The sequence below is a fragment of the Mustela lutreola genome, chromosome 2 (assembly GCF_030435805.1).
Source record: "Mustela lutreola isolate mMusLut2 chromosome 2, mMusLut2.pri, whole genome shotgun sequence".
Lineage (NCBI taxonomy): Eukaryota > Metazoa > Chordata > Mammalia > Carnivora > Mustelidae > Mustela > Mustela lutreola.
In genome coordinates, this window is record NC_081291.1 from 55,534,329 (window position 1) to 55,557,454 (window position 23,126).

At 47.7% G+C, this 23,126-nt stretch overlaps 1 protein-coding gene and 1 long non-coding RNA gene across 4 annotated transcripts in view; one reads left to right on the forward strand and one right to left on the reverse strand.

Moving 5' to 3' along the window:
- FGD5 (FYVE, RhoGEF and PH domain containing 5) overlaps window positions 1-20,935 on the reverse strand; it is a 122,757-nt gene extending 101,822 nt beyond the window's left edge. For 2 of the 3 annotated variants that reach the window (XM_059161832.1, XM_059161831.1), the window contains exons 1-2: window positions 20,457-20,935; window positions 9,568-12,217 (exon numbers count right to left, since the gene is read on the reverse strand). In XM_059161832.1, coding sequence (XP_059017815.1) covers window positions 9,568-12,217; window positions 20,457-20,469 — 2,663 coding nt within the window. In that variant the 5' untranslated portion in view covers window positions 20,470-20,935. Of the gene's footprint in view, window positions 1-9,567; window positions 12,218-13,465; window positions 13,623-20,456 lie in introns of those variants that run through there. The other variant, XM_059161833.1, reaches the window with a different exon arrangement.
- Window positions 19,622-23,126, forward strand: part of LOC131824258 (uncharacterized) — a 30,169-nt gene continuing 26,664 nt past the window's right edge. Inside the window, exon 1 of the long non-coding RNA XR_009350811.1 lies at window positions 19,622-19,762. This is a non-coding gene — a long non-coding RNA (uncharacterized LOC131824258). The remainder of the gene's footprint in view (window positions 19,763-23,126) is intronic.

The window sequence follows — 23,126 nt, forward strand, 5'->3', positions numbered from 1 at the left end:
CTGTGCTGGAGTACCTGCTAATCATGTCACTCTCTTGCTTTAAAACCTTCATTAGCTCCCTATGACTCACAGATTAAATCAATTCACATAGAAAGGAAAGTGCAAATGCAACATATTCATTTTCAAGAACTGCCTAGCCTAATCACCACACACCCTTCCTCTAGCATGGCTGGGCCAGTCCTCTCTGTAAAGAGTCTTCTGTAAAGAGCACTCAGATGGGGAACTCAGAACTCCTAGTCCTGAGCAGTTTTAGAGCAGTTACAGGTGGGAGAGACATCAGAGACCCAGAAGCTCAAAATTCACATAGCCAGGATCTAAATTCCAACCTGTTTATACTCCCAGAACCATTCTGAAAAGCAAATAAATACTCTTTGCTATGATCTTCAAACTATTTGGTAGTCTGACCCTAAAATGTCCAAGTCTTAGGAAATGGTCTGAAGAGTTCAAGTAACTCAAACATTTCTGGATTTTTTTTTCCCTTAACATTTTTGGATCTTAACATTTCTCTTCAATGGCATCTCCTTAAAGTAAAATCGAAATCTTTTACAAACGCTCCTGCCCACCCCACCCCTATCACTCCCCCTGTTTTGTTCTGCACTCCAGCCATGCTGGCTTCACGGCCTCTCCACAAACTCTACGAGGGTCCTCCAGCCTCAGGATCATTGTCTCTGCCATTCCCTGGGCCTGGGATGCTCTTCCCCCAATGATGGTTTGATCATCATTCAGGGTTCACTCGAACATCACCTCCTCAGAGAAGCCTTCCTTGACTATCCTATCTAAAATGTCCCTCCCACAAGTCACTTCCTATCACATTGCTCTTTCCTCCTCCACCCCACAAAATAATGTCCTCACGAAAGAATGATTTTATTAACTCTGATTATCTTGTTTACTTTTTAGCGGGTTTACTGTCTTCCTCTTCCGAGTAGGAGATCACATCTGCCAGAGCAGGGATCTTATCTGTTGGCTCCCTACTGTATCTGAAGCTCATAGAGCACAGGCCAATCCACAATAAGGACCTGAACTACAGATACGACTTTCATCTTTGGCTACATCCTACACATGATGTGCTCACCTCCCATCCACAGGCAGAGGAGAGTAAGGCCCAATACCCCAAGTACCACCCAAACTCAGGCTGGAACAAAGACTTCACTCCTCCTCTGGGGCTCAGCTGGTCAAGAAGACCTGCTGCTGATATTTCACCAAAGAACTCATGGAACAAGACTGGCTTCTATTAGTGAGAATTATTTTCACACCTCCCACAGGGGGAAACCCTGCTTTTATGAAGGTAAAACCACATTGTGACTAACACTTAATCAAGATTTCGTCTATATTATAGCTCTGCAAAGAAAAAAATAGTCGGGGGCCTTAATATCATGTTAGTAAATGTTACAATAAGTGTGTTTCTGACACGATTTTCTTATTAGGGTCCTTCCCTGTAAATTTTATTGCATTTAATTAAAAATTATTGCTAAAAGAAACAGCTGCAGATGGTCTTATTTTAAGTCAGAAAATTAAAAACTGAATATTCTCATCAGTCAATTTCAACAAGAAGCACAACCGCATGCATTAGGAATGTGATGGTTTTGAGATTATAATAATTTTTATGGCATTTCCAGGTCCTTTCAATGAAACTTAATGAAAGCTCTGCATGAGTTCATTTGTCAAAAACATAATAATAATAGGAAGGCTCCCAGCATTCAGGCAGATATAAAGATACCCATGAATACTATGGATGGGATGTGCCAAAAATCCAGGCATGCAGCTCTCAGCACCAATGGAATCAGCAGGAGGTTCAGTTGCAGATCTGGCATGAACCCACCCAAGGATTTATAGCTGAGGCTATAAATCACCTTTGTATTACAATGATGCATATATTCACGGGGGCAACACCATCTACAGTGGTAAAATATAAAAATAAGGTTTCACTCTCTCAGGGAATCACTTCAGCAAAATATTTACTGCGTTCTAAGGATGGTGAACGTGCGCTAGGGCCTGGGGAGGAGGGAGGGAGGGCTCTTATGGCTAGATTTTGTGCTGGATTTAGGAATTCTAGCTGCAGTCGCTGTCCTTGGTCTGGATTGCCTGTACAATTATCTCCCCCAGCTTTATTACTTGGCTTGTATCCTTTAAATTTTAAGGGCTGAATTCTTATTATTTCTTGCTTGTCTTTTACTGGAAACCAACTCAAATCTTTTGTTTATCTGGGCCCCGACAGGCTGTAAACAAATAAATAAAAGGATGGGGAAAGCGAAGGCAGCCCCATGCTAGCTAGCTAGCCCCATGCTAGCTCTGGAGTCAGCGCGGGAGAAGTGGGTGGCTGTGTTCACTGTGGAACCCCACTCCTTCCCTTCGAGCTGCTATGGCTCTGCCTGGTCTTCGTATTCTCAGGAGGGGACTACTGCAGTGGTCTCTTGACTAGTCTCCCTGCTCCCCTCTTCATCCCTCCACTTCATCCTGCCAACAGAGTGCCCGTGCCATTGCACCATCTCCATTGTGTGCCTGCCAGGCTGAAAACCGCCACGGTCCCCCGACTACCTGGGAGCAAGGCACTCACTCATCAAGCTGATATTCGAGGGACTTTTTGGTTGGGTTCCAATCGCCTTCCCAACTTTGTCTCACAGACGAGTACACTGAGGTCCATCTGACCACTTCATGATCCTTTCTTATCCCCAGACTCATGCACAGGCTTGTGTTCCTCCTGGACTGTTTGTCTCCATCATGAACTCCTGTTTCTTTGCCAAAACCCACCTCAAGTGTCTCCCAGATAGTACAGGCTGCCCACAGCCCCTCCTCTAGAACACAAGGGGGTGGAAACCTCTAGTATCTAAAACAGTAGCTGATGTTTGGTAGATGCTGAAAAAATGTTAGCAGAGTGAGGAATGGCTAGCTGAGCTAGTGCAACATACTAGTCTAAGAACTGGAAATCAGAAAAATGTGGTGTTTGAGTTCAGTCCTTAGTCTTCCAACCCAATCTCCTCTATATATTCTCCATGCCTGCCGATGATGGGAGCTGTTTTCCAGAAAAAAAGATGTCAAAGCACCTCCTGACCAAGATTAAACCATGTTTACTACAGCTTCATCTGCTAAAACCACAGATTTGTGTTTCTACACAAATCCTTGCATCTCTTTCCTACCTTCATTCAAGAGCCTACTTTTCCTTCAGTGTCTATGAAGCCATCCTACCCTCCTCTAAACTCCTACCTTTTGGATCCTGATCTCTTTCTTTCTTTCTTTCTCTCAGATTTAATTTATTTATTTCAGACATAGAGACAGCAAGAGAGAGAGAGCACAAGTGAGGCTGGTGGTGGTGGGGGCGTTGCAGAGGGAGAGAAGATTCCTCACGGAGTAGGGAGCCTGATGCAGGGTTCGATTCCAGGAACCTGGGATCATGACCTGAGACCAAGGCAGAAGCTTAACCAGCTGAGCTACCCAAGCACCCTTAGATCCTAAGCATTTTCTACCTTGCATTCCAGGAGCTTGGGTAGAAGTCCTTCTGCTACCCTCCAACTGTAAGTCTACTGAGGCCAGTGATGGTTCCTGGTCTGCCTCTCTGTGTCCATATTTCACTAGGCACAGCTCCTCAAGAACCAATCATTTCTCAAAAGGTCATCATCAGCCAAAATATAGAATTACCAGGATGTTCCCACTCCTTATCTTCATATGAATGCTATATAATATGGCCAATCCACAGACTCTTGAAGATGTAATTCCAGCTGCATTCCAACAAGGAACAGCTCTGTAAGAACCCTAAGAGTCCTGAAATGCTGGCCCTCAGACCTTTCACAGCTCTTCCTGGAAGGCACGAGCACTCATGAGCTGCTGCTCCTGGGTGGGCTGAATCATCTGAAGCTCCTCTAACAAGTAGTATAACCCAAACAGACAGTCTGCTCCCAACCCAGAGCTCCTGGCTGCTCTGCTCTGAGGGCACAGCTGGCCGCAGAGGGGTACGTGTCCTCCACCATGGCCCTGAGGGAGGGCAAAATGTCTGAGTATCTCATTAGCAAATTCCAGGAAAGCTTGTCAGCCTTCTTGATGAGCTGCCAACAGAGTAACACACCCACCACCCACCAGAAAAGAAAGGAAAGTGTCCCTCCAATCTTCCTTGAGCCGTCTGGACCAATAAACAAAGCCAACATTTTGGTGGTGGCTGTGCTACATTGTCTTCTGCAAGTGAGATACTACAGCTGTTGGATGAAGACCACCAGAAAACATGGCATTTTTTCAACTACAGGAAACAAGAGATGGGGAAAGACCTAGACTCGAATCTTAGTTTGGCTACTTACAACCTGTGTAACAGAGGATAGTTTATAGCACTAATGTGGCTAACCAATCGTGAAATACAAGCAAAATAACAGCTAAAGTCAGAGTCACAGAGCCAGGCCTACCTATTATGATTATGGAATGAAAAAAACTTCAGTCCTGGTGTCCTTGGTGTAAGAGGCTCCTAATGACTCCAAATTACTATTGCTGGGGCTGTTCTCTGCAGCCCTGACCCCAGCCCAGGAGGAAGTGAGAGGTAGTGCTGAAACCACACCCCACAGCTAAAGCTTGCAAGTTCATGGTCACAGTTTTATTGATGTGATGTCCTGAACACGAAGTCAAACTCATGCAGAAGAACCATCATATGGGAGAGAAGGGAGAGACAGAGAGAGAGAGACATCCCCACCATCAAAGGGACCAGACTCTCAACCCAAACCTCTGGAATCAAATTCAAATCCTGCATCTACCACTATGTGACCTTACCATATCACTGAATAGTAGCTAATATTTACTGATCATTTCATCATGTGTAACATTAACTCCTTCTGTCCTTTTTTTTTTTTTTTAAGGTTTTATTTATTTATTTGACACAGAGAGAGAGAGATCACGAGTAGGCAGAGAGGCAGGCAGAGAGAAAGGAGGAAGCAGGCTCCCCGCTGAGCAGAAAGCCCAACGCAGGGCTCGATCCCAGGACGCTGAGACCATGATCTGAGCCGAAGGCAGAGGCTTAACCCACTGAGCCACCCAGGTGCCCCTAATTCCTTCTGTCTTAATGTTAAGAGGCAGGAACCACTACGATTGCCTATGACAGATAAAGTAAGACGCAGACCTTGTCCCAGGTCACACAGATAGTAAGGAGTGGAGTACAGAACCACACCCCAGGCAGCCTGGCTAAAGCCCACATGCTTGGCCCCTGTGCTCTCAAAGACTCTCCCTGGGCTCCACTGTCCTCATCTGCATCCATAAAGAACTACCATAAATGCATCAAGAACAATATGGGAACTGATTGTAACAGCTGGAGAGAACAGAGAAAGAGAGAGATGAGAAAAAGCTACTGTGGCAGTATGTAAATGGTAAATCTAGGTGGTGGGCAAATGAACATTCACTGTAAAAGGTCTTTCAACTTTTCTATAAGTTTGAATATTCTCATAATGAAATGGGGAAAAGCAGCTTCAGGGATCCGTGTTGGTGTATAATGCTGAGTGATTAAAGTAGACTCATTACTATGCAAAAAATAAATATACAATTATGGAGATTTAAATGAGACACTGAGGACAAGGCAGTTTATGTACTGTTTTGCATCAAATGGGTATTTATTAAGTGTATAACAAAGCACCTAGCATTGCATTGCCAAAGACAGGTGCTTAATAAATGATAATCCTTTGACCCTTGTGAAGCTCAAAACCACCAATTTGCATGGAATCATTAAGCTTCTGGTCATCAACACATATTTATTGAGCTCCTAGCATATAGCCAATGTACTGAGGGGCCATGGGACACTCAGAGGTAAAGATCAGGTCCCCCAACCAAGAGTCCTGCCTGAGGACATTAAACAGTCTATTTGAAAAGTAAATATTAGACTAGATCTCTGATCCATTTTTTGTTTTTCATAAGGGTCAATTCAGGGCGGTTAAAAAAAAAATGTTCTGGGGATATGCTTTAAACTAAAAGATGATGAAACCTTCTGTATACCCTGGGGGAAATTTACGTAAGTAATAATGTATACAATTTTATTTTACAAGACAGAAAATTGTTAATAACATTATTGCAGCTCCTAAAATGTTATTATCTGGGTATATAAACCTCAAAGGAAGTAACTACATAGAAGAAACTTTACAATCATCCATTAGACCCTGAGCTGCTACTCTGATTTAGAGCTCTCTAAGGGCTCTCTGAATTCTATTCTATACTCTACATGTTTCTTGAAGGGAGGTACTTTTAGTGGAAAAAGGACTTGGATTTAAATAACAGTGAATCACACCAGAGAGAGAGTTATTCCCTTTTCAGTCCTTTTGAATCCTTCTGATTATGCCAAGGAGAAAGTCTCTGTGTGGTGCCAGGACATCTTTAACACCTCTCCCTGTTTAACAAAGGGACCAGGCTTCCAGCTCCAGCCTTGGCAAGTAATAACCTCAAGCTAGAATATACCCGTTATTTTCCTTTCCTTTGTATCTTATTTGTATAACTGCCTTCTATTTATGGCAACCAATAGTGTTTTTCCATTTCCCTACAGTGACATAAAATTTCCTTTCTAAGTATGTCTGAAATAAAAAAGAGAGACTGATTGAAGGAAAAACAGTAAGTAAGTGATAGTATGGGGGTAGAACAGAAGTGGTGCAAGTGGTACAGGAGAGGCAAAGGGTTGAGGAACATGGGTCTGCTCCAATCTTACCATTTTACAGATGAGCAAACTGTGGCCTAGCCTTTTCCAAGATCCCACAGCAAGCCAGTGGCTGAGCAGGCTTTGAACCTACAATATCCCAATATCCTGTCCTGCACCCTTTCAGGGCTGTTGATATTTATTTTGGCTTCTCTCCCTGATCCTCATGCTAAAGCAAGCTGCAGGACAGGGCCAGGAGCAGAAGGAGGAGGAACTGCCTCTCCCACCCTCTTGCTCCATCCTGTCCAGCCCAACCTAAAGCAACCCTCAGCACCCCTAGGCATGTGTCTCAGATCAGCAGCACCCCAGCCACTAGGTTCTCAAAGCCCCTGTTCAGGTGAAGAAGCACTAGGACCCCACCCCCACAGCAGTTCCTTATGCCTCTCAACTTGATGTGTATGAAACCTCCCTTGCCCAGACCTGTTTCAGCCCAAAGCGAGGATTTTTCTCCCCCTTCCCTTCCATCTGTTTCATGCAGGAAAAACAGAAGAAAGCTTTGCTCATTGATTGATGTCCAAGAGGATGTAGTTCCTGCATGGGAGATTTATCCTGGTCAGCCTGGCCTTCCGTGAAATAGCATCAGAGTAGGGCAACTGCACTGAGTCTGACAGTACAGGATACTCAACCATGACCACAGGCTGTAGCATCAAATGTGAGAAAATGCAGGGAGAGCACCCAGCACAATGCCTGGCACACAGGAAGCAGTCAAGCATTGACATTTTCTTGGATATTTCCCCCTTATTATCAGGTTAATTTGATGAAGGACCTTTTTTGGGTTTTGGGCAAAGTACAGATCAAGGCAACAGGGACTCTGCAAATGGCCAAGCAACATGTGCACTGTACAGCCCCGGGGGAAGGGAGCTGAATGTGAATGTGGCTCTGGAGTAGTGCAGTTCACAGCCTACACAATCAGATCTGGGACCCCTCAATGTAATTCACTAAGAATGCCTGAACCAGGAAATCTTGAGTCCTAGCACTGATTTCTCCACTAAATTGCTGAGCTACCTTAGGTAAATCCTTTTTTCTCTCTGTGTTTGTTTCCTCCTCTGTAAGGGAACCAAATGTTGTCCGAAGTTCCCTTCCAGCTATAAAATTCAGTGATTCTACAGAAGCAGACTTCAATTTCTGAAGGGCTGTCATACAAAAGAGGAAATTAGCTCACTTGCCTGGCTTGAGAGGAGGAGAGCCAGCATGAGTTGGGTAGGAATATTAGAAGACAGCTTTTGCCTCAGTCAGAAAGGAAAATTTAATCAGGATACCTAGCAACAGATGAGGCAGCTCTGGGAGGTGGTGAGTTCCCTGTGGCTTGAGGAATTCAAGTACAAACTGAGTTAGAGAAAGGCCTGTTAGGGCGGGAGCTTTGACCATCTGCCCTTTGAGATCCTTTCTAGGTGATTCTGGTTTCAGAGCTCGGTTCTATTTTCATTAACACTAGGAGACACTCAGCTAGGTCTGGATCTTGTCAAACCCTGCTGATAACTATTAATGCAAGGAACTGATTGGCTGTGCAGTTCTCAACCATGTAGAGTTTGCACAAGTCCACACTCTCCAAATTAAACTCAGTCCCTCCAACAGTGTTAGTGTTTACCTTTGCCCCAGCAAACAAACCCTTTCATTCTGGAAAGAACTAATTAACGGCCTCACCCAGACTCGGGGGAGGGAGAAGATGGAGCCAGGGTGGGGAACCATGTAAAAAACTCAGGAGAATAAACCACCTTAACACTTCTAGCATCTACACTCCAGAGACAGCTCATGCTAATTGCAAATCATCTTATCTATTCATTACTGCAGGCGCCCTGGGAACTCCTAGCAGCAACAGCTGTGTGGGACTGGGTGAAGTCACTGCACACAAGGGGTCAGAATCAGGTTGTCCTTTAAAATCACGGCAACTGGGCGCCTGGGTGGCTCAGTCGGCTAAAGCCTCTGCCTTCGGCTCAGGTCATGATCCCAGGATCCTGGGATCAAGTCCCACATCGGGCTCCGTGCTCAGCAGGGAGCCTGCTTCCTCCTCCTCCTCCTCTCTCTCTCTCTCTCTCTCTCTCTGCCTGCCTCTCTGCCTACTTGTGATCTCTGTCAAATAAATAAATGAAATCTTTAAAAAAAAATAAAAATAAAATCACGACGATTTTTGCTTGTATTAATTCCAATCAGGTGCTCCCAAAGAGAGTACATGGTTGAGGCTGAATTGCATTGCCTTTAAGTTGCATCCACAAGGTACAAGAACAGCAAGATCTGGCAGTTACCCACTTGGAATGATCAATAAGGGCATTCAGTTGGTCTTGGGAGGGTGGGGTCAGAAAATCCCCACAGTTGTCAATAATTTCAGTGTTTCACTCTTATGTTCAAGGTGAATGAGTCCAAAAAAGTAAAATAAAATCAGCCTGGATGTATGTCTTCAAGGCTTCTATTCAGAAATTTAGCTCAGGGCACCCTTTGCTCTTTAAAAAAAATTTAAACAGATTGTCTTTTCTAGTTCCATTGAATAAAGTGTATATTTACACAGTAAAAGGGTATCAATTTCAATTTAGGGTATTTTCCTGATGGTGAAAGATATTTAGTTTGGCACAATACCAGGACCTTCTCTCTTGGTGACTTTCCTGGAGGGGACTAGCAAACCCATCTACCTAGATGAGAAATGTCTCTCAAATAATAGAAATACAAATGCTCTCATTTACACTGTATTTGGCATTTCAATACTTTCACCCAGACGATCATCTCTGATCTCTTTAAACACTGCCTTGAGGCAGCAGGAATCCCATTTCACAGATGTAGTAACTGGGCTCAGAGAGGTAAAGCCATTCACCCCAGGTCACCCAGCTAGAAATACACAGAGCCTGAGACTAAAAAGCAAGTCCATTCTGTCCCCTACACCTAATCTCGGATGCTCACACTTGCCCAAGAACAAAGAAAATGTAATTTCACAGTACCTTTCTGCTTCTTGGTCTGCACTCTGCTGTTTGCTCTCAAAGGCGTTGAAGCTGCTCATGTCCACGTAGCCGTCATTTTCATTTGCTGTGGACAGGGCTCTGCTCTGATCTTCAAACAGTTTTGTAAATGTCCCAGCCCTTGCAGGCCTCCGGGGTGGAATCTGAATATTTTCATAGTCTGAGTTCATGGCTGGGATGTTCTCATAGTCTGAAGTGTCGGCGTTGGGGAATGAGATGGACCGTGGCTTGGTCAGGGGCAAGGGCAGAAAGGGGGGGCGGGAGCGGTCTTCGAAGGACTCCACTCTGGACACCGTCCTGCTGAAGGGGACACCTTTCCTTTTGCCATCCCTGTAGAAGATGAGGGAGGAAGGGGAATCGGAAGCCCGGAGCTTGCCAGTCCGAGCCTTAAGCTGCGGGGAGTTGCTGAGGCTCCTCCGGTCGATTTCCAGAAGCCTGGCAGGCCCATGGTAGCTGGATTCTGAAGATGACCTGGAAGAAGACACATTGACATCCACATGCACTTTGTTCTCAGATTTCTTTTTAAACGTCAGCGCCAGGAACCTCTTGAAGGATGACTTCTTCTTCTTGGTGTGCTTGTCTGGAGGCTCACTCTCAATCAGCAGGGAGGGAGAGCTCTTTGTGATGGGCTTTTTGGTGATACAGGCCAGGTCGAAAGGGGGTGGGATGTCGACCACAGAAGAGGGTGTTGAGGTGCCGCTGGATGGAAGGTGGTTCCTCTGGGAGAAACTTCCAGAGGAGCCAATCATACAAGGCAGAGAAAGGTTGTCATCTTTCCTTTTGATCCTATGGTCATCCAAGCTGGATGCCTCTGACTCCCGGTACAAGGACACTGGAATCTCTCGGCCTTCCACAGAGAATGACCGGGGGTATAAAGTGAAGGCTCTGGGCTTTGCTGGCAAGGCCCTACTGGCTTCCAGCGGTTTCCCCTCCAATGAAAGAGCTGTCTTTCTTGCCTCCTTGTTGCCACCTCTAATGCCAATAGCTGATGAGCCAGCTTCTGGTCCGGTTTCTTCTGGGACGGTTTCTGGGACATAGCCAGCCATCTTCCCAGAGTGGGGCCTGGTCCTCGTGATGATATTCTTCCTGTCGATAGAGACCAGGCCACCCTCAGCATCAGAGTTCATTTCTTCTTTTGTGCCATAACCACTCAGCATGTCTGATGCAGCCTGTGTCTCAGGCTTCTCTCCTTCCTCGGGGTTAGCCCCTTGCTCCAGGTCAACTCCCATCTCATAGGGGTTGGTGAGCGCATCATCTATGGCATCCTCATCCTCTGGCATGACCACCACATCAGGGACAGAGGGGCCCTCCTCAGAGTCACATGAAGTTCCAACAGTGGGGTCCTGCTCCGCACATTCTCCAGACTGTGGTTCCTGCTGTGACTCTAAGTCTTTCGCTGACTTGGGAAAAGAGGAGTAGCTCTCGCTACAGAAAGAGGTGCTTTCAGTCGGAAATAACTCGTAGGGACTTCCTGAGAGTGAAGTCACAAAGTCATCCATGCCATCGTTCTCATAAGGAATGATTTGGCAGCTCTCCTCGGCAGGTTCATCCTGAACCAGTTCTTCACCTTCTCGAGGGTCCCCTCCCTCCTCCTGGGTGACTGCTGCCATTTCTTCCTGGTCCGTTTTCTCATTTTGGTCATGTGGCTCATCCTGGTCACCACTGGCTGTGGCATCTTCGCCCCTCTCCTCTGAGACTTCAGGGCTGTCTGTGGCCATCTCCACCTCCTGGACACCTGTGGCCAAGCCCTCATTCTCTGTGGGTTCCTTGCTATCATCTTCAGCATCCCCCTCAGGGGGCCCGTCAGAATTCACACACTCATCTGGAGCCCCTGGTTCTGTGCTGGCAGAGCCTTCCTCACCATCCTCTTCTGCCTCCCTGGGTGTCCCAGGGGGCCCAGGCTCATCACTGGGATTTGATGGAGCCTCTAAATCAATGTGACTTAGGATATCACTGGGAAGGACTGCCTCTCCATCCCAAGGGCCCCTGTCCTCCAGGTTGTACACATTGTGCTCTTCCATTAGCTTCTCTTCCTCCTCACTTGTAAACGTCTGCTCCTCTGCCCCCGGGTCACAGGCACCATCCTCTGCCCCCACATTCTCAGGAGTGGGGGCTGTGCCTCCATCAGCCTCTTCACTCGGCACTACCTCTGCTGGGGCTGCCAAGTCCTCAGCAGCTCCCATCCCCTCCGGGTCACTCCCCTTGCCTCCCTCCTGGCAATCCTCTCCCCCAGCAGCATCTGGAGGCACCATTACTGCATTCTCCGCAGAGCTGCTATCACTGGGTCCATCCTCTTTTGGTGGAGACTTGGGGACCACGATGTAATCCTCATCAGCTTCAGACTCGGAGCACTCCAAGTTGGACCGGTGCTCTTCATAAAGCCCCCTGTCAACACAGAGCAGCTTCCCATTGCTGCATTTGTTCAAGCTGTTGATCACATACACACTGGCTCTCCACTCACTGGGGGTCGCCAGCCTGGGCTTAGGGGCGATGGGGGGTTTTGGCCCCCTAGACATGGAGTTGGGACTATGGAGACTATCAGGCCGGGGTGATGAAGGGAATTTGGGTGCTGTCACTGGAGTGAGGGGACTGGCAGTCTTTGGCTTGGGAGCAACTGGTGGTTTTGGTGAATCTGAAGGATGAAAATAGAGAAAACAAGGACACAAAAATTACAGTTACCCTTATTTCCATCCAGAGTGTCCTACTTAGTATTTTCAAGAAAGCACCGAAGAGAGTTTTCTAACCTATGTGAGCCCAATCCACTATGTTCTGTCCTCGGTTTATGTCCCCCACCACCATCTTTAAAATCCTTTCACCTCTACTGATAATTCATTCTGTAAACAAAATGAATAGATCTTCCTTCTGTACAGAGTCCAGCTAACAAAACTCAACTCAGTGATATACTCCTCAAACAAAGGTGTGCAGATCATTGTAATCGTTCATCCAACGCCACGTATTAAATGCTTTCTAGTTGCCAGGGACCCATAAGACAATGCGGAGCTTGACAGTCGCCATCCCTGGGACCCTCACGGAGCTTCTATTCATACTACTCTACTCATACTACAGTTAATTCACTGGATACCTACTATCTATATGCATAGAACTGTTGACGGGAAGGTCTTCTAGGGTCAAGAAGAGAAGAATACCTCTGTTGAATACTTGCAGTTGAGTCAGGGAGGCAAGACTAACAAGCACAATTAGAGGACAGAGCCGCAGACCCTTGGAAGGTTATTATTAAATAGCCATTATCTCATTCCTTCAAGAATGATACACCAAAGGTCTGTGACAGTGATGCATGACTCTTCTAAGGGTCACCTCTGAATTCTACATGCGTCAAGACTGGTGTCTAGCCAAGTGCCCTGCATCCAGATTTTATGGGCATCCAGATTTCATGGGAGAAACTGTATAGTATTTTCAAACATGGATCTTTGCAAAAAGTCTCTTGCCTTACAGATATGGAGGATCTAGCTGACCATGTCAGAATAAAGGATGTGGTACATGCAACACAAGTCAGAGAAGCAAGAGTTACTGTAACGAGGAAGACCTCCTGGAAAAGGTGAAATTTCAGCTGTATTTTGCAGAACGGGAGGGATCTGGACAAATGCAAGGGTCCAGGGAGTAGCTACTCACTTCCAAGTTCATCTGTCCTGCCACAAGCATGCCTCCATGCCTCTAAGCCCCGGGCCACACTGTGGACAGAGTGAGGAATAAAGCTTTCCAGGAAGGCAATCCATCCTGACTTCTCGCTTTCAAACGCCCTGCTTGGCTCCCCATTGCCTATAGATGATGACACACAAGTCTCCTCCTAAGCCACCCCTGTCTCCCAGGGCCATCCCCACTAAGGCCTAGGTTTGACACAGAGCAGCTTCAGAATGCCCACCTGGATCATGACAGAAGGGAGGTGGAGCAGCGGTCCTAGAAGTCTGTTAGCAAACTCTTCTCCCCATGCACTTGACTCCCAGGTAAACCCTTGCAGCACCTAATCCCAGCCATCTGTATAGTTCAGGGCTCTCTGGCAGAGATACTGTGTGAGCCACGTTTATTACCACATAATTTTCAATTTTCTCATAGCCACATTAAAGTAAAAGGAAACATGAAATTAATTTTAACACCATTTCTTTTTAAATTCCATATATCAAAAAACCCCATCATTTTAATATCATATAATCAATGAATCATGTCTGGATCAACATGTCATCAATACACAAATATTAAAGAAATATTTGACATTCTTTTTTGAACTAAGTCCTTGAAACCTAATGTGTATTTTACATTTTTCAACACATCACAATTCAGATTAGCCATACTCTAGCTACTCGGTGGCCACATGTGGGTGGTGGCTATGGTGCTGGCCAGCACAGTGCTCACAGTGCTAAAACTCATGGGAGTTTTAGCCCATCTCCGTGAGACTTTTCCATTGGCACCTCAATTTCAAAACATCTGAAGCCAAAGTAAGTATCTCCCCTAAACTGGCAGAGCTACATAAAATTCAGCTGAGGAGTCTCCAAAGGAAATTAAAAAGGCCTGGAATAGCAAGAACACAGGTGCCCATGCACCCTGTTCCTGAGGGGGCCTGATTTCAGAGTCTCTTTAGTTGCACTCTGCAAATAAATGAATGACCTTAGTGGTCTGGTTTTCCAGTGTGCAGCTAATTAGGAGAGGTGTGGACTGGCAGTTAGAACACAGCCAGATGTAAAATGTGGTAGCTGCCAGTAAGAAAGGGAGAAAAGACACAGCTGTCAAGACTTTAAAGGCTAAAGCACCCATCGCACCAACCCCCTAACCCATACCTACATTCATCTACATTAATACCCAGGCCAACCACTGACATCTAGATAATAACACAGAGTTTTCAAAATATAAATGGACTTCCAACTCCTTGTTTCCATAAGCAAATATGTCCTAATTGAGAAATAACATCTGTCCAAATTAGTAAAGCACAAAACAAATTTTAAAAAACCCCACCACACACAACAACAACAAAAACCCACTCAACTATGTGGAGTTTAAACGGCTAACCATAAGCTGATCTGTCATTGTAGAGTAACGGAATCAGCCTTTAGAGCCTGGTTGCTCTGAGTTCAAATCCTGGCTTTGCTATTTAATAAGCAATGAAACTGAGCCTCGGTTTCTTCATCTGTAAAATGGGTACAATAGGAACACCTACTCTCAAGAAGTTACAAAGATTAAAAGATACATGTTAAAAGTGCCCAGCAGTCGGCCTTCAAGTAGAAGTACTCGATAAAGAGAAGCTGTTATTATTCTAATAATGTCAGTCTTTGCCTATCGCACATCTTCCCTTGACATAAGTCTTGCTTTATACTGATATATAATACTAGCCTCCCAACATCAGGTGTCAGGCACTGGCATGACACTATTCTCTGAGGGTGGGACTCTCATTTCTCATCCTTAGCAGGTGGTATTTCACATGAGTGCCATGAGACCTGACGAAGGGACATTTGGGCCATGAAAAACGACCATCACCCTGGCTGCATCACCCCAACCCCCACTCCATCCTTCATCCAATCAAGCTATTGATCTGTGGGTACTGTCTCCTCGAGAAAGGTTACAGTGGGTGTCTGAGGCGTGATCCTGCAAGAAAATGCCTTCCCCACAGGATCCCTTAGGAATGACAAGTATCTAGTGTCCATGTCCTGCTTCCAGCTCTGAGGTTCAGGGTGTTTCACCTGCATCCTCTCTGAGATCAAAGGATGCCAGAATCAGAAAGTTTCTGACCCTTCAGGAAAAGATGAGGAAACTGAGGCACACAGAGACGAGGCATATAGTTTTTTGCAAATCTAGAGGAGGGCCCGGGTAGAACGTGGGTTTCCTGCTTCCCGGTCTAGTCACTTGAACTTCTGCCTTCACCTTTTTGCCCTTGAGCTTTTGAGCTTTCTTCTACAGTGGAGACTCAGGGCTCCCAGCTTCTACTGAGGCAGAAAAGGGTAAAATTCAAGGAAACTGAGACCAGAGAAATCAGAGATAGCTAGTCAGGTATGAAATTTAAATAAGGCCGGGTCCAGGGTTCAGAAGTACTAACTGACCATAAGGTGAATGACTGGCTTTTATTTGCTCCCATCTAATTTCCATTAATCTGAGCCCATTAAACAAATATTAACTGAGCATCTACTATGTGCAGGGCACCCACCTAGGATCTTTGGACAAATCAATAAACAAAACAAACACCCTGTCCCTGATGAACCTTCTATTTTACTAGAGGAAGATAAGCAATAAAAAGGAGAAGCATATTACATTATTGTATGTTAGATGATCAAAAAGTCTGTGGAAAAAATTAGGAGCGTTTTTTTTTTTTTTTTTTCCCAATTTTAAATTGCAATAGGCCTCACTGAGAGCAAAGACTAGAGAGATGAGGGAAGCCAGGACTTGGGTGTGTGTTCAAGGAGGGCCAAAGTGGCTGGAAGGGAGGGATGAGCAAGCAAGCAACAGGGAGAAGCAGGAGAGGAGATCAGAGAGGTCACAGGGAGGGTGCAGATTTTGCAGCACCCCCCCCCCCGCCCCCCAGGAGAAGGAGGCCACGCATACTCTGGCTAATGTGCTGGAATAAGTAGAAGTGGTGTGGACAGATGCAAGGACAACCATGAGGAGGCTCTTGCAATAATCTAGGCAAGAGATGAGACCATAAAGGCTTGGACCAGGTTGGCAGCAGCAGAAGTGGTAAAGAAGAGTCAGATTCTAAACGCGAAGACAGAGCTGGCAGGATTTGCTGGCAGTCTGAACATAAGGTGTAAAAGGAGAGAAGTCAAGGACGAAACCCAAGTTTTCTGTCAGAGGAACTGGGGAAGTGAAGTTACCACCAACTGAACTGGGACTGAACTGGGGAATTCAACTGGTGCTGGGGAGGGAAAGCCAGAATTTCTGACCGGACATGCTAAACCTGAGTTTCCTACCACACAACCTAGGTGGAGACAGACATCAAGTGGGCTCCTAGATAGATCAGTGTGGGTTCTCAGGGGAGAGATCTGGCTGGAGGTACCCATCACAGAGATGGAATTTAAGGCCTGCGCCTAGTGAGATCACTGAGTGAATGAGTGTGAACAAAGAAAAGAACAGGGCTCATGAGTGAGCTGCAGTGGCCCTGAGATTATGAGGAGACACTGGGGAAGAAGAAAATGAAGGTTGTGTGTGAGCTTCAGCTCTGCTCCCTTCCTGCCTCCCTCACCAAAAGGAACCTGATAGAGCCCCTATCCTCAGTATAAGGTTATTTGGGTCCCAGATCAATTCTGCCCTATCCTCAGTATAAGGTTATTTGGGTCCCAGATCAATTCTGCATAGAGAAGACCCACAGGAAGAGGTAGCACTGGAGTACATGTAGAAAGACAAGGTGGATTTTCATAATCAGAAAAGAGGCTCGATATGCCAGATAGGGAGAATAGAATGTGCAGAGGCCCAAAGGCAGTTAGAGGCAAGCTGTCTGGGAGTATGATAAAGAGTTCAGTATGGCAGGGATGGGGGATTATGGGATAAATCAGGGCTGGGGCTTCCACCTCTGGGTGAAGCTGAACCTTCTGACTATCTAGAACTCAGCATGGATGGGGCTGGTGGCCCCTCTACTGTCCCCTGTGTTTCTCTAGTGGTGGTATGAAACTTCCTTCTCCCTGTATCACAGAGCCCGGGGGGCTCATACCTCTCTTCCCAGGACCTCTTGGCAATTTGTTATGGGTAAGGATAGCTCAAATGCAGAATACCCTTTAAGCCAAGACGCCAAGAGTTAACTGACAGTGGGAGAACCACAATGACAGGAGGAAGAGATTTTTAATAGCTTCTAGTGATAGGAATCATTCCCAGCCAGCCCCCATTACTAGTTTATATTTTCTCTATTTTAATTAAATATCTGTCACTCACACTCATGCATGCTGCTGCTCCCTTGTCAGTTATGTAGAGGTTAAATGAGAAGGGGTATTGGGAGGAGCACTGGGTTGGGAGTCAGGAACTCTGATCCACTGCTGGCTTGGCCATTAATTAGAGGCGTGACCTTAGGCAAATCCCTTCCCCTCACTGAGCCTCAGTTTCCCCATCTGTGGAGCAAGGGCCCCACACCAAACAGTTAGTAAGTGCCTTCTGCTCCGGCCAACTACAACATATTTAAACTCATGGCTCTTCATGGCTCTTCTTGTGTCCCCTGATATCTCCTTATTCAGTCCCTGACTCTGTTTCAGCTGCAGTTCACTATATTCCCCCTGGAACTCTCATAGCCATATGTTCCAGGAGTAATTATCTTCCAATTTCACCTTCCAATTGCATCTTAATTTAACTTTCATTCCTGGGTGCCTGCTGGAATGTCCAAGCCAAGCTTGATGATTTCTAATTAGGCTGCTGTTAAGCTAGTCTGGTGATCCATGACAGGGCACATACTGGGAAGACTACAGGGACAAAGTGGGAAAGGCATGGGCCCCAGGCTCAGACAGACCTGGGATCCAATCCCAACTCTGGCACACATCGTCTGTGTCATCTCGGCCATGATACTTTGCCTCTCTGAGCCTGTTTCTTTCTTGGTAAAATGAAATAAACTCCTCCTTTTTTTTTATAAGGATGTTAAAAGTTCAAAGGAGATAACAGACATAACACACCTAACAAACTCAGTTGGCTACAATTTCTTGGGTACCTACTATACGTTTAGCACTAGATAAAAAAAAAGCCAGCTCTCAAGCTGGATAGTGTGTGTTTCAATCTTATCTTGGCTCAGTGACCTGCAGCTCAGTTTTCCCATCTATAAAATGGGGATAGCAAGAGTACTTACCTCATAAGGTTACTGTGAAAACTGAATTGACTGAAGTAAAACACTTAAAAGCAGCACCTAGTTCAGAGTAAGTGACCAGTAAATATTAGCCAGTATTCATTGGTAATTTATGACAGACACTGTTCCAGACACCTTATAAGCTTTATTTAATCATGAGAACTCAATGACAAAGATCATACTGTCCCCATTTTTCAGATGAAGAAACAGAGGCACAGAGGGGAAGTGACCTCCTCAAGGTCACATAACTAAGTATATGGTGGTTCCGAAATTCAGTGCCATGGAGTCTGTGAACCACTATGTTACATGATCAGGAAGTTCAGGGCATGACACACAGAAATCAGAAATGAGCTTCCCATCGTTACCGTCACACTGAAAAAGTAACCAGGTTTATGCTGGAGGCAAGTTACAGGATGGCTAAACCCAAGAGTAGCAACTGCTAAGATTTCCTGGGACCAAACCTGCCTCTCAGTTTATTCCGGCTCATTCCATCCCCCAGCTTCTCAGAAAAGGGAGGGCTTGCCCAAGCCTCAAGCAGGGAAACGTGGGAAAACTGGAACCGCTCTCACCATTGTTTTAAAGTGAGTTTTATTAGGAGTGTAGGAAAAAGCTAGCCTGGCTCTGTTCAGGCTATGCCAGAAACAGGCAGGAGGAGACCTTCTTCCTCCAAGGAGTGGTGCTAGGCACTGGGACCCTGCTCCAGCCTCTCCCAAAGTGGCACTCCTGCTCCCACCCACCCCCATGCCATGACCCACACTCCCTCACAGTCCAGGCATCACACATGCCCAGCAACAACAAAGCCTGGACCTAGGAAGGCTGCTTCACACTCCCAAGTCCCTGAGGGTCTCCTTTCTCAAATCAGTCTAGCCAAATGTCTCCTGTCTGCACTTAACTCTTTAGACAATGACTTTTTTCATTAAAAAGACTTAAAAAAGAAAAAACCCCACAACACATACACACACACAAGGCAGCAGGATATGGTTCTAAGACAGCCAAAATGGTGGCTTCCTGTTTCTTTAGGGATGTGTGTTTTGGAGTATGGCTTCGGACAAGGGTGTTGGTCCGGGAGAGGGCTGCCTTCTGCTCAATTTTAAAAAGAGAAAGAAAAAAAAGTGACTATCGCTCCTTGGCAGGGAAATTAAGTTAGCTGAGTCTGTTGCCTCGCAAACTCGCCTCTTCCAGGGAACTTTCTGCCCTCGGGGTGGATGGAGTTAGGAATCCCGGGAACAGTTCCAGGCTTCGCCCATCTGAGTCTCAGTCACTAAATCCGTTAAATGGCACTCCTCTGAAGGGACTGCTGGTATTCCCGATCAAACGCTTTCTGGATTTCCCGGAATCCCTGAACTGGCAGAGTCAGATTCACGAGGCAGAGAGACTCGAGGGATGGGAGTGAACGCCTGGAGTGCGGCTCAGCCTCGGCAAGTCCCCCTTGGCGTTAGGTCCCTTGTGGGAGGCACAAAAAGGGCCCCCGGCCAGGGCGCTTCGAGGGAGGGGAGCGCGCTGCCTGGGGGGTGGGAGGGATAATTTAGGGCTTTCTAGTCTCCTCCGGTGACTGAGCTCCGAAGTCTCAGGGTCTAGGAGAGACGAGGGAGCAGGCATCGTCTTAAGAGTGCGCCGCCGGGTACTGAGGGGCCAGAAATAGACCCCAGTGTGGGGAAGAGCTGCAGGAAGACCCCGGGGCCCAGGAGGGGTCTCGGAGGGAGCAGCGAGGGCCTGGCGGGAACCCCGAGGAGCCGGGGTGAGGATTCAGGGACGCGACCAAGTAGCCTTCGCGAAAGGAGCGTTTCTTGGTTGCCGAGCGGTGCCCCACACAGTGGTCGCGGTGGGAGCGGGCGGAGCGCGTACGCGGCCAGGGTGCGGCCCCGCTGAGTCCGAGGGAGCGTCCCTCAGGCGGGGGGTCTCGGACAGAGGCCCCCAGAGGAGTCTCAGCCTCCTCGGAGGGGTGGGGGGGGGGACTCCGGACCCGCCCATATCTCGGCCGCAGCCGAGCAGAGTGGGAAGGTCGGGGGATTTTCGGCGGCTCGCTCCAGGCGCCCCGTGGGCTCCAACTTGGAACGCCTGGCGCGGACCCCTCGCGCGCGTCCCTTGGCGCCAGAGGTCGAGCGGAGCCTCCTACCTGCTCTGTTCATCTTCCGGCACGCGCAGCCCGTGGCCGCCCGTCGGTCAGTCAGTCTGTCCGTCCCAGCGCGAGTCCGCGCGCCGCCTCACTCCATGGCCGCCCCGCGGGGCCCGCACTCCCAGGCGCCCGCCCCGCCCCCCGGCGCGCGCCGGACTCCGCGCGGCGCGCAGGGCAAGTGGGGGCGCGGGGCGCGAGCCTCCGGGCTGGGCGGGGCGGAACGGGGAGGGGAGGGGGCGCGAGCGCGGAGCGCGCGAGGCGGTGGCCGGGGCAGCGCGCGGCGTCGCGTTTGCTCGCGATTCCGCGCGGAGCGCGGGGCAAGAGGGGGCGCGGGGCTCGAGCCTCCAGGGGCGGGGCCGCGCTGGCCGCGGACCGGGGAGGGGAGGGGGCGCGAGTGCGCCGCGCGTGGGGCGGCGGCCGGGGCAGCGCCCGGCGTCGCGTCCGCTCCGAGTCCCGGCTCCGCAACGGGCGCGCTGCGCTCTGGGTGCCGCGCCTCTGCCGCCGCCGCGCCTCCGCCCCCTCCTAGACGTTTCCTCCCGCTCGGAGGAAGGTTTTTTTTTTTTTTTTTTTCCCCTTTCTGCTCTGTCAGGGATCGCAGGAGACGAGGGGCGAGGCGTCCCCGCGCACATTTAAAGGGACCGTGGTGACTCGGGGAGCCGCGCGAGGTTCAAGGGACTAGGATCAGTTGAGGGGAAGGAAGGAGCCAGCGAGTGGGCTTCCAGAGACGTCCTGCTCCGCTCGTCCAGGGGTCCATCCATCTCTTTCTTTTGAACACGGGTATGCATTCAGTCCTGTCTCAGGCGCTGGGCTGAGAGCATAGTAAGACCGCTCCCAGTTCTTACCCTCATGGAGCTTAGATGGGAAGCCAGTGGAGACACAAGACAAGCAATATCATTTCAGAGAGAGTGATAAATGCCTTGAGAGAGATAAGCCCGGGTAATGGGGCAAAGCACTGACTCTCCCAAAGTGTGCAGATGAGCATTGGAATTGTTAGAAATACAAATTCTCAGGACACCCCACCCCAAGACTTACTGAATCAGAAATCCTGTGTCTAACAAACCCTTCAGGTCCTTCCGATATAAGCTGAAGTTTGAGAACCACTGTGTAGAGAATGGGTGATCAAGGAAGGCCTCCCTGAGGAGGTGAGATGGAAAGAGAAACCTGGCTGATGAGTCTTTCTTTGTTCCCTCAGCGCACACTGGCCAGCTCCTCCCTGGGACTAGGCCTGGTGCTAGATGATTTGGATGACTCTAACCAAGCCTTTGCCCTTGAGGTCTTGGTCTGATTGGCCATGCAAACATAGGCAGATAGCTCTGCTTCCCAACACAGACGCTGGGATTGGGACAGGAGTGCAGAAGAGCTTGTGGGAAATCAGAGGTGCCACCCCCCTTCCTGTGAGTGGAGAGGGTTCAAGCAAATGAAAGGTCTTTCAAGTAAAGGAAGTAGATTGAGCAAAGACTTAGACGCGTGGAAAGGCATAGCATGTTAGAGGAACCCTAAGGGTTAGCTTGGCAGGGAAACCGACAGCTGGTGGAAGCATCCCAATAGGAGGAACAAAAAGGCTAGGATGAGAGGTGCTTTTTTTTTTTTTTTTCTAAGTAATCTCTTTGCCCACCATGGGGCTTGATCTCAAGACCCCAAGATCAAGAGTCGCATGCTCTGTCGATCCCAGGGTGATCTGAATGCCATAATAAGGGCTTCCTTCCATCAGACATTGAAAACTGAGGGCAAGGACTATGTCTTCCTCATATAACTGACTGCTAACATTTATGGAGCACCTAATATGTGCCTAGCACAGCTCTGTACATGCATATTCACTCATTTAAGCTTCATTACAACCTTGTGAAACTGGTATCAAAATTCTTCCCATTTTAGGGGTACCTGGGTGGCTCAGTCAGTTAAGTGCCTTTCTCAACTTCAGCTCAGGTCATGATCTCATGGTTCATGAGACTGAGCCCATGAGATTAAGTCTTATGTCACGCTCCGCCCTTGGCACAGAGTCTGCTCGAGGTTATCTCCTTCTGCTTCTCCCCCCAATCACATGCACTTGTGTACTCTCTCTCTAAAATAAATAAATAAATCTTTTTAAAAAATCTTCCCATTTAGCATTTGAGGAAACTGAATAAATTCCTAGAATGAGATTTCCTGATTCTGTTCTTGCCTTTGCTGCTCCATGTCTGCTTCTCCAGAACCCACTTCAAGGTGTGGTTTGGTCATTTAGTAGTTTGGTTGTGAGTCTACTGTGTACCAGGTTGTGGGCATTCAGCAATTCCAGTACTCTGTGGGAAGGGTGGCAGGAGGTGTATGTGTTGGGGGGGGGGGGGATGGCTCAATTTGTGTAGAAATTGGGGAAGGAACGTGGAACATACCCCCTTGCCACCAGCACCAGCATTCCCTCCTGTCCATCAAATGGGGACTAAAAGCCCAGAAATGACCCTTTGCCAAGGTGATGTCTCCAGGGCAGGGGCTGTGTTTGCCTTGCTCACACTGCAACCCTGGCATCTAACATAGAACCCACTCATAATAGGTCTTCAAGAAAAATATTGTCAATAAGAATGGGACCCAGGACAGAGGTTCATATTACTGTTCAGGATCAGTTTGGTCTTCTGGGATTGAAGGTGGTGGAAGCTAGAATTTTTATGATTTTGACCAGCAATGTTGGGACCAAGA